At 37.2% G+C, this 12187-nt stretch overlaps 1 protein-coding gene across 1 annotated transcript in view; it reads left to right on the forward strand.

The window, feature by feature from the left end:
• Positions 1-12187, forward strand: part of HCN1 (hyperpolarization activated cyclic nucleotide gated potassium channel 1) — a 196068-nt gene that overhangs the window by 101884 nt on the left and 81997 nt on the right. The window contains exon 3 of the mRNA XM_037374490.1: positions 3395-3556. Within this exon, the coding sequence (XP_037230387.1) occupies positions 3395-3556 (162 nt within the window). The remainder of the gene's footprint in view (positions 1-3394; positions 3557-12187) is intronic.

Consider the following 12187-nt stretch of genomic DNA (forward strand, 5'->3'; position numbering starts at 1 on the left):
TACACTACTAATGAAAAGGCTTTGAATAAAAACATACATTACACAGTCATGCCACTGTGGCAAGATAGAATAGTTCTTGCAGAGCCCAAACCCAGTGGCAGACCTCTTCAGTTCAGCAAGGCCCTTTAGTCTGAACTCATTGCTCCAGATATTTGGTTTGAATTTTAGTCCCCCTTTGTAATATCTCTTTCTGTGTCCTGGTTCTACTGGCTCATTTGGGAAGGCTTACTGAGCTATTGCAGTCTTATGGGGTAGGCAGGGAGCGATACATCCGTAAAAGCCAGGCAGAGCTTGGAAATCCTGAAGTAAATACCTTGGCAAATCTATCCACCTGCTTTTTCTTTTTCTTTCCCTCCCTCCCCTCTTTTTTTTTCCCCCAGTGCACATTACCCTACTGTACAACTTTAAAATGTTAAATTAAAATGTACCAGCACAAAAAAAATAAATCTTGGAAACTCTATATCAAGATACAAGCTTTGCAGACTATCTCTGCAGTGTGAACTGATGCCCAAAAGTGGGCTCCATGCAAGTGAAAAAACTGTAGATCATCATTTTTATGCAGCTGCGATCACAGGATAGATGCACAGTCTGTTGTGGTGCCTAAGCCTGTAATTACAGAGGCAAGATAAAGATTCAGGAGCCTTGGGTATGTGCAAGTGCTGCTTTTTGAACTCTGGCGGGTTTTAGAGAACCAGATCTTCCCCTGTTTATCACATACACCTAGGTGCATGATTTCAGAAACATTCCCTGTAGAAATGAAGACGTTTGTGCTCGGTTTGGCTCTGATGTTTGTGACCCATTTTTTAAAAAACACACAGGATCCAATACATGAATTATTCTTCACATCTGGTCTTATGGTAAAGCCTAATGGGAAGCTGGAGGCAGTATGAAAACAATGTGGGTGGGAACTTTGATTTTTGTCCAGCCATAGTGTAGAGGTATGATAACTTGCTTTTCTGGAGCAATAGAAGATTCCTGGGGAAGTTGTGATCTCTGTGTAAAATATGTGTTGTTTCTGTCTGACATGCTGCACTTTTTCAAACAAATATTCTGGGGCAAATCCTGCTTTCTCTGACAGAACTTCTGCAACTTTTCATGTGATCAGGAATATATCTGCACTTTGCAGTTGTGGTATAATAACCATGTAGAGAAGGTGTAATCTGAATAAGTGATAGTGTTCCAAAAGAGTAGTTGTCCTTACTATTTTTTCCAGTTCTTAAAAGTAAAATTATTTCAGTTCAGACATCTATTGTCTCAGTTCATATCATGCTGCTAAAACTGTAGCTATTGAAATAGCTGAGTGTAAATACATTTCTTAACAAGACAAATGTGTAATGGTAACACTTTTCTGTTTGTTTCCATTTACAGTATCTCCTAAATATCAATGTCATGTTTTCAATTTTGACAGGAGCTATATGATATTTGTATAAGACATGACATTTTGAATAATGTTACAAACATCTGTTTCCAATGTCTTCTCAAACTGGGATTTGGAATATATTCTCTTAAAATGCCCTAGACTGAAAAAAATTTTTGAACATGAAGTTAATGTCTAAGGTATGTTACCACTGTGCAGGCTTTGCATTTTGGAACTCAAAACATACACCATCATTTTCAAACAAGGATGAACTCCCACTAACAGAAAATGATGTTGAAAGGTACTATAACATGCTCTCTATATTTGCACTTGCACTCATTTACAGTATGGGTACTTAATCTTTGCTTTTAGTTTAGGTGTTTAAACATTAGGATACAAACATTGTCTCTGTCATACGTGAATTCTTATATTTACAAATGCAAAATGTGATGTGCCAATATGCCTGTATACCTCTAGCAATCTGATGGTTTCAGCACTAAAGCCTCTGATTTCTATGTCTGTCTGTAAAATTAAATATTTTCTACTTAAAATTCCATGAAATACCAACTGGACATTCTTAATTTTCTAAATGGAACTCCTGCTGAGAGATAATTATGCATATTAGAACATAACATATTTGTCTTGAGTTCACGGAGTTGAGTAGTAACTAAAGGATATGCCTGTATTAGTAGTTTGGAAGTTCTTTAAAACCACTATAGGAGAAAAATGCTAAATACAGTGTTTTACCCCAGACTATTTGGAAGCTGACTGCTGCTGTCCATGCTACAAATTAGCCCACGACAAACCTGAAAATGTCTGTGCTGTTTCTAAGCATATCTGTATAATCTGCTGTAAGACACTTTTCAGATACAGTTTTGGGCCACTCACTTTAAGAGGGACGCAGAGGTGCTGGAGCGTGTCCAGAGAAGGGCAGTGCAGCTGGTGAAGGGTCTGGAGCACAACTCTTATGAGGAGCGGCTGAGGGAACCAGGGGTGTTTGGCCTGGAGAGGAGGAGGCTCAGGGGGATCTTACCGCTCTCTACAACTGCCGGACAAGAATTTGGGGGCAGGGCTCTTCTTCCACATAACAAGCAGCAGGACAAGAGGAAATGGCCTCAAGTTGTGCCAGGGGAGATTTAGATTAGATATTAGGAAAAATTTATTCACTGAAAGGGTTGTCAAACATTAGAAGAGGCTGCCCAGGGAGGTGGTGGAGTCAGCATCCCTGGAGGTGTTTAAAAAATGCATTGATGCAGTGCATAGGGACATGGGTTTAAGTATTGGACTTGGTGCTCCTGGCTTAACAGTTGGACTCGATGATCTCAAAGGTCATTTCCAACCTAAATGATTCCATGATTCTATGATTATTCGTCTAACAAAAGGGGAATATATTGAAATCCAAATGATTATATTAATTTGATATAACCTTAACTACTACATGTGTAGTAGCCACAGGATTCTCAGTATTTTAAGAAAACTGGTAATGATTAAGAGTGATGAACTACTTTTTTGTCATTTTGCTTGGTGAACTGGTACATGCAAATTGGATAGTGTAGCAGTCCAGAAATATGTAAATCTACTTATATTGCTTCTTCATGCAGATTTTTGTGCTTTTAAGGAGGTAAGAAATGCAAAGGTAAATCTTTTCTGAACAGGTCATTGAATTTGCATCTCCCACAGCTTTCTGAGTGTTTAGACACTAAGATCACAGACAAGTAAAGTTATCACTACCTTTATAAGCTTTTTTAATTTCTGAGAATTTCTTCAACTGAAAGGAGTTTTAGGCTTTAAGAAAACTTTTCAGTTGGTGAATTTGTATCCAAAATATGCTTTTTTTCAGTAGCTTATATAGCACTGGTATGCAGCAAAGTGTCAGGTGTGTCAGCACAGCCCAAACTAATGTGCCCAAATTAATGGTCCTTGCTGAGAAATCTCAGCTTTTTTAGAAGTTCAGGATGATACTTCTTCCCCTTTAAACTGCCGAATGAGAATTAAATTATTTGCATCTTGTACATCACCTGTAATTTGTTCCCACAGATTTTCCACATGACGTACGATCTGGCCAGTGCTGTGGTGAGAATCTTTAATCTGATTGGAATGATGCTGCTGCTGTGCCACTGGGATGGCTGTCTGCAGTTTTTAGTACCATTACTCCAGGATTTCCCACCAGATTGCTGGGTGTCCCTAAACGGTATGGTTGTAAGTATTGTTCATTTTTCATTGTGCTTTCTAAACATTATTTTTCTAAACAGTTAGCTTCAGAATTAAGAGTAAAAATACATGCAAATTAATACACTGCCCTGCAATTTATTCAAGGTTACTTTTATGTTTTGTTGGCCGGCTTGCTAATGACTTAGTTTGTTTTGTAGCCTCATCACTGATACAGTGATATTGACTCATTGGCAGCAAACGAGCCAGAAAATACTTTCAGTTTTAAGGTAACCCTGTCATTGGGCATCTGAAAACATGTGTCTCTCCAGTTTTTGCCATTTTAGTATCCATAAGACAGCACCTTTACTGCAGATTAGCATCTTGCTAAGTCCCACATATTTCTATTGTAGAAACATAACTATTTATTCCTTTAAGAACATGATAATACACATTACTGTGGAAGCTCATTGACTGAGGTTGTCAGTCATACAGACAAGTATTTGCAGTCATCAAGCAACAACTTTAATGACAAGCAGCATGTTTGCTGACACCTCATTGTGCAGCTTTCCTAAAAAAATAGTGACATCTCTTCAAAAATGGGATTGCTACAATAAAAAGTAGGTCACCAGGATGCTGACTGGCACATCTTTGCATTCTGCTGCATTCTGGGTTCTGCTTTGTAACATCTTCCATTTACATTTACAAAGGGTATTTTGCTACGACCATGTTAAAGATCTGAATGAAAACCATGCTAACAAGTGAAAGGAAACCTTGGATTACACTTAATTGAAGTATTTCACTTTTAAAGAGCACTGAACTAGGAAATTCTCTCTTTCATAAGAAGAGCTACATCTAATCTAGAAGGCTGTGAACATGCTCAGGGACACCCTTCTTTTCTTTCTGCCTGCCCACAGTGAGGTTTTCTTATGGAAACAGTACTTTATCCTTAATGGCCACATAGGCTTGGAAAGATCCTTTCCAAAAGTTGCACCATTTTTTTTTTTCTTTTTTTCTTTTTTCTAGCAACTGAATCTGTTACTGTTTAATCAAGACTGTAGGGAGATATCAAAACTGAGCAAGATTATGTTCACAGCATCGGCAGATAGGCAGTATTTTAGTCCTATGGCAAGAGAAAGGTTTGTGGACTGCCAGCCTGGAATCAGGAGGATATCTCAGGCTACTGCTGGGGGAAACAGCTAGATCATTTTCTGCCCCCATCCTGATGTTACAAGACATTTCCTGATTGCTTTTCAGGCTCTGAAATTGAATTCTAATTCTTTAGCACTGAATACAGACAGAGAAGCTGTCATGGAGTATCAGTCCTCTGAAATGATGGAAGGAATAGAAGCATGATGGTGATGATGGTTATATACTTTGCTGGTGTATTCAAAGTCTAACCAACAGCTGACTTTGGAATCTGTGGGGGCTTCATGTTCATGATATTGCAAGAGCTTTGGGAAGAGGGGTGCCTTACTCCCCTGGTATACTGTACCATGCAACAATTTAATCTACTCTGAATTTTAAAACATTTGTTACTGAAATGACTGTACCTAATACTAGGATTTGGACTCAAATGCTGTTGAGACAGAAGGTCAGATAAGAATCTTATTTCTTCTGCCCTTGAGTTCTTTGTCTGTGAACTGATAGTGATGGCCATAGCCAAAGGCCAGTATTGTCAGGAAGAGATCTTGCCCTAGCCCCAGCTCATGCACCTCTCCGTCAAAGTATTCCCTTCTACTCAGATTTTAGTTAGTGACTTTAGTAAATTAGTAGGTAAAGATAAGTCCTTGCACCTCCATACATTTGGAGTTTTGTTCAGATTTGAGTCAAATAATTCTGAAATACATCTACCCAAAGGCAAAATTGTCCCTCCTGAATTTCAGTCTTTTTTTGAGTAAGGGGTGTGTGTGTGTGTGTGTGTTGTATGAGCATTTCCCGTGTTGCGGATGGTGGCTCTAATGTACAAACCTCAAAATGACATTGTTACAAGGACTAACCTCAGGCTAATACACCAATTTTTCTCTGAAGCAGAATTTTAACACTTATTCATTGTGATCATTTGCTTGAAGACTTACTTAAGCCAATGTATGCTCAACGACAAAAAGTTAGTTTTCCAATATGCAAGGCAGTTGCAAGCCAAAGCATTTGCAGATAACCTGATGCTAAAGGAATTAGGATGCCATGAGGATGACATGCTGTCTCCTCAACTGACAGCCCAGCGTACCCTTCCAGCCCATAGTTCCCTTCTGCCTTGTACATTAGTTGCGTCAGGTTGCAGAGTACAAGAACTTCTAAAAGCTTTCTAGTGAAAGCTGTTTCTTCTGTCAAGCTGATATGTGAAAGTAATCAAATTCCACAGGCATGATCATAATTTTAAATTATAAATACAGTTAAGAAAAGTAACAGCTTAAATTTAATGTCACAAAGGAATAGGATAATTAAACCAAGCTGCATTTTTGCTTACTGTCTCTCTAAACAATGCAACTGAATGCAATTAAAGCAAAACAAATTGGTTGGATCTTCATCTTTGAAAGGATGATTAAAATGTCATAGTGCATCATGAAGTAGACTATGAAATGAAATAGAAAGCCTTCTCTGTGGAAAGGAGTGAGAACACCACTGGTTAATACTGCACCAACCTACAGCCTAAGTAGTTCAACAGAAGTGTTCAGATGACATTTGGAGCCTATCTTCAATAATAATACTAATAATGATGATGAACCCATATTGTGTCTGTAATCTCAGACCGGCCTTCTTGACTGGTTCTGAACATTGGCCTTCATATTCCCATGAAATGAAAACCAGAGATGGCATCTTCCTTTAAGTTTTCTAAATGTGATCACACTTGCCCAGTATCTTTACTGCCATTTGATTGAACCAACTTTATTAATGCTGAGTTTCTGTTGACAGGCAAGATCTTGTGCTTTTCCAGAATATTGAGGCACTTCTCTTCAAAAATAAGAAAACCAGTAAATACAATATAAAAGTAAGCAGCAGTTTTTTCCCTGCTCACTTTTAGTCATGTTCCAACCAATCCATTACAAAGTTCAGTCAATTACTTCTGCAAGGGTATATGGCTCTCTGATGCCATTCCTAGGGTGGTTCTTTTTAACACTAGGATTCTGAGTTTCATTCCTCAAAAAAGTCTTTTATGAACAAGTTTCACAGACTTTCCTAATGAGTCTGCCTAATTACTCCTTGGCTCAGAAAGGCTGTTATCCACAGCTCCTTGATGATTTATCCTCAGCTTTCTGATCTATATTGCTTCAGACTGTGCTTCCATAATGACTCATAGACCAAACATCTTTATCATACCTCAGTGTTTGAGCCAATAGTTCTTATAAAAATTAGGAGCAAAACTTGCAGCTGAAACCAGGTTAGGCACAAGAACAGAAAAGCACAGTGCTCCTCTCCTACAGTCGGTCTGTGCAAACTGAGATTCTGCATTTTGCATTTGCTTTCACGTGCAGTGAATTACAAAAACACAGCATGTAAGTCCCAGCTGATGAACAGTTATAGCCAGGTCTTATATGGGACAGAGTTTTGAGTCAAGTAATGATGAGAGATGACATTTTTGCCACTGATGCCATATGGCCATCTAAGCACGACTGCCTGCAATGAAATACCCTTTGCAGTAGATGATTAGTTTTTGTCGTATTGGAAGTTTGCTCTAGCTTTTTGTATCACCTATGGCGAAGACTCAAAGGCATGTTAGTCCTTGAAGTAACAGTACCTGAGGCTCTCCAACCTATATTTTCCTGTCTATATTTGCAATAATTGATGTATGTTTAAAAAAACATATAGTCCTTTAAGGAGCATATATGCTTGGTATTTCCAGATTATTCTCATATAATGTTCCATTAGTGGGATCAAAATGTAGCAGAGGAGTACAGAATTTAACTAGAAGGGTGAGCGTTTTAGAAGTCAAAAGGGAATTTAAAGCTTTTGGAGAGGGCTTGCTTTGCTGGTATTTCTCATGGCAGTCAACCGACATTTGTTCAGCAAGAGCCCTTCAGGTACTCTGGTTTCTTTGTTTTGGCTTTTCCTTACTGCCCTTGTGGATGGATTGTTTGCAGTTCTTGGGGGATTTTATGGTTTGGATTTGGTGAAGTGGAATTTTGCATTATATTAACTCCCTGTCGTGTTGTATCGTTTCCTCAGTGGCAAAGGAAATCAGATGTTAGACTTCAGATCTTCATGTCTGGCAGCATCAGCATTGCTAGGAAAAGAATTTGGGAAGTTCTGCTGTAGAGCCTGAAAGTTCTCTCCTTGTAAAACAAATGACTTCAATGAATACCTGATATTTAGAAATTTAGAAATGCAGAAGATGGGAGGATTTTTAATGGTCTAAGAACTATGCTAACATATGTATAATATGCACAAAACCTATTTAGTAATATCACACAGAACTTTAATTCTCAACATTTCTTAGTAATGAACACCATTTTCAATTACACAATCACTTTTTTTTTTAATAAGATCTCTGCTTTACTTAAAGGAGCTCAAAGAATACATTTTAGTCATTTGATGTATCATTCAGCATTGGATTTTCTGCTTTTTGATAATGCTTCTGCTTAGCACCTTCTTCCCTAGAGCCGGCCATTAGGGATCATTTGCATTTAATCATTATGTGATAATCATCATTTAGAGCTTCACAAGTGTTTTTGAGTACCTTCTTATTATATTGCAAGATACTGTAGAGCCACATTTAAAGCATTAGATTCCTCTGACTTCATTTGCAGTGCTGAGCAATAAATGCTTATGGAAATCAAATCCCACAGTCTTAAATTGGGTGCTTAGAAAATATGGAACATACGGGAATCATCTGATTACTAGAGACACTGAGGATCTCATGAGGTATTCTACTACTGTAATGTATTTTACACTCATGTATTTATATTTACGTATGTCTATGTAGTTATAGAATGCTTCTATGAACAGATAAAAGATTGAAATGAGCTGTCAGAGATGGACTATGACGAAAATCAGGGGAATTGCCCAACTAAGATGTGCTGTATTTACAACACAATTTGAAAATATGATCATACTAATAACAAGAATATGTAACTAACATCCTTAGGACTAAGGTACCCATATTTTGGGAATCTACAGCAAATAATAATATCCATTCTAGTGTGTGCAGCTGTTCTGAATTCAGTTATTGCTCTGTATTGCACAATTCACTGACCTGGTCACTGCGTCTGTCCATTTCTCCCTGCATCAAGATGATGAAGGAATGACCTGTTTCACTGGGTTGGGATCAAGTGTTAAGCCTAAAAGTATATTAGTTCAGGCGAATACATTAGTTCATGTGATTTGACACTGTAGGAAACTGTAGAGGAAATTTTTGTAGCTGTGCAGTGCTAAATGACAAGGTAGTTTAATGCAGACTGAGGGCATGTGTTAACTGCAATACCGAAGTTTTATGCCAAGCTAGCAAGGAGCAGAGAAATGGGGTAGCTGAGGACACTGTTGATTTAACTTAGCTTGTCATGGTCAATGAAAAAGAAAACAAGTCAAGTTCTCATTTCTACAACAATTGCTGAGGCTTTAGGAAGACCCCATAGATTTTGGCTCACGCTTTTTTCTGTTCTCTGACAGGTTAGCAGGTCATCTGCTTTTGCAAGGATAAAAAAGGAAGTAACGATAACTTTGCCTTCCTACTTTCTTGTCTTTGATATAGTATTTTATATAATTTTGCTGATGTCTCCTGTACTTTTGAAATGTGTATTTCACAGTAGATTTCTAATGTTCCTAAGTAAAAACAGTTATTAGATTTCCTGTGCCTCATATTTTTTGAAAATGTCATTATTTATATTTTTTTCTGTGTATTGATTTCTGCCAACAGGAAACTGATTCTAAATACTAAGGAAGTTCCTCTGATCAAGCCCAGCATCTATACAGTGTGCTTTAAAAGTTATGTCCATCATGGCTGCTTGCTCTTGTCCTAGAAAGTGTATCCATTTGTTCCATACTATTTTCTTACTGGTTTTTTATGTTTTCTGGTTGAGATTGTATTTTTCTTTTTCAAGCCATGAAACACTGGTGCAAAGTAGTGGGTTTTGTCTTCTTTTTAAAAATCTGACATACAGCATAAACAGTTTTAGATCCTGTGAAAGGCAGACCTCACTGGTTACCTAACCTAGAATTATGACAAATGCATTCTTCTTCATGACTTACCACCATTGATGTGTTCCTGGGTTATGATTTTGAGCTCATTGTGCTAATACCATGAACTAATTGAGTATTAGAACCTTCAAAGCTGAAAAATAAAGGTGCAAAATCATTTACAGGGAGGTTTAAAACTTCAAAAAAGTTTAACATTAGTATAAATACATTATCCATGAATATCTGGATGACAACTGAGACAAAGGTGAAAACAACGTTTCAAAGAAGCTATTCCCAGTTGTAATCCCACAACTGCACCAACTCTGGAAATTGTTTAGTGTTATGAACTTAACTATTATCATAAGCCCTGCTGCCTTTACACTCACTAAAATACTTTAAACTCAGTGTTGTAGTATTGATACAATTATTTAATGCTGATGGTGATAGTTGTTTTAGCAGATATTGGTGCTCAGGTCTACAGAGAAAGGATCTAAATTAGGACACGTGTCTGTAAGTGTTGATTGTAGCACTTTGTTACTGGTGTGATAATAGGTGGTAAAGAGGATGACTTCTGTAATGAATTAGTTGGCTGCCTTGCATGCTTCTGTCTCTTTCAGATAGAAAGCTGGTCTTCCTTATATGGGGTAAGAGTAATGAAACAATTAAAGGAAGCATGCAAAAGCAAATTGATGTACTTAGTAAATACTAACATTGCCACACTTTTTCTTTGTTATCATGAGAGCTAGTAGGAAGTTACCAAAATGTGGATGCAAGGTGGGAATTGCCTGATTATCACCAAAATTTAATTTCCATGTTTCCCCCTCAAAAACCAACCCAACTCATAAATGCTTATACTGCAGTATTTTGAAAGGATTTCTGGGAATTGTACTAAGTATTTTTTGTAAGCCTTAAACTTGAAAGAATATAAGAAACTAAACATAATATGGTTAAGTCTAATGTTGTGTTTGATAGACATTCTGGGGAAAAATAATAGACATCACAAAGCATGCCTTCAAGCATTTCTTTAATTAAAAAATGTGAACTAAAGCACAAATGTAAGTTGGAACTGTCATATTTTAGAAGTTTGTATCCTTCATTTGCCTGAAAATGAATATTCAGGAGGAGCTGTAAGCACCTCATGGCCAAACGCAGCTTCTCTGTTGTAGAAGAGGGTGTTCCCTTTGTTCCGGGGGAGCTGGATCAGTCTACTTTGCTCTGTCTCTATAAATCTGACAGTAAGGTTTATCTGCATGTGTTGGTATTCCAGGTTGAACTGGGATATCAACCTGGAACAGTTATTCTGAAGCAGCTTTGCATGGGTGACCTTTTCTGCTGTGACTGGAATATCCAAAAACAGAACCCTTGGAAATTTTATGTGAGGACAGGTTTCCCAGAATGAATCCAGATGTAAATAGATCCAGAAGAATACCATTCATATACAGCTGTTCTTCAGCAAATCTTTCTCTTTATAATTGCAAACCTGTATTAATATGCACAGTCTAATTCATGTTGTGTTTGCTCTAAGACTATATAAAGTTGCTTTGCACAAACTGCATATTATTGCTAAGGGATCATTATCAGTTGTATCACAATCAGGTTTTCTCAAGAACACTGATTTTACTGCTTTTAGCTGAGGGGTTCTGACATATCAAATTTGATATTTATACACATGGCTATTCAGCACCTGACTCATCCCAAACCATGTCTGGAGAGAAGTCTCTGTTGCAGTGCAGTTAGATGTAAAAAATATCCACCTGAAATTGTGCATTTAGAATGCTTACATTTCACAGTAGAAAAAATCAAAGAAAGATACTTCGTTGTGAGCTATGTAATTCTGAACCGAGGCGCTTTCATAGATACTCGAGATATTTTTGTTTCCACTGACCTGTGTCCACCAGACCTGCATCAGTAGTCTACAGGATCCATAATATGGATTCCCAAAATCCCATAGGGAGGCAAGAGGGTATTGCAACAGTGTTTTTAAATGTGGTTATTTATGAACTTCTCAATCCATGAAAATCTTAATAGTTCATATTTTCACTTTAATTCAGAGTGAGGCTAAAGCTAAACAAGAGTAAGTCCCTGTTGAACTGGAAGTCTTGGTTTGCATCAAGTTCTGGTTACCAAAATACAAGAAAAGCAGGAAATATTTGGCATTATCATTTTCTTTCATTTGTTTTATTCTACTGATTTTCCCTAATGTCTGAACTGGTTTTACATATAAGCCAGGGATATTCACAACATATTCAGATTTATGCTACATATATTTTCCCTGTTTTAAAAAACCAAGATAATTTTCTTTAACATTACTCCCTTCTCTTTTCTGCTGTCACTACTTTCTGCACATACACTCATTTAAGCAGACTCAAACTGAAATAATTCAAATAGAGGTATAAAACTTCCAGAAAATAATGTGATTTAATAGAAATGATGGAAAGGATGTAGGAGAAATAGAGTAATATTCCACAAATTTTACAATATCTAAAATGTGCAGCATCTTATTTAATATTATTATTCATGAGTAAACTTTGAAGAATATCTTCTAGATGGTCTGTATACCGATGCTTGCAT

The sequence above is a fragment of the Falco rusticolus genome, chromosome Z, assembly GCF_015220075.1.
Source record: "Falco rusticolus isolate bFalRus1 chromosome Z, bFalRus1.pri, whole genome shotgun sequence".
NCBI lineage: Eukaryota > Metazoa > Chordata > Aves > Falconiformes > Falconidae > Falco > Falco rusticolus.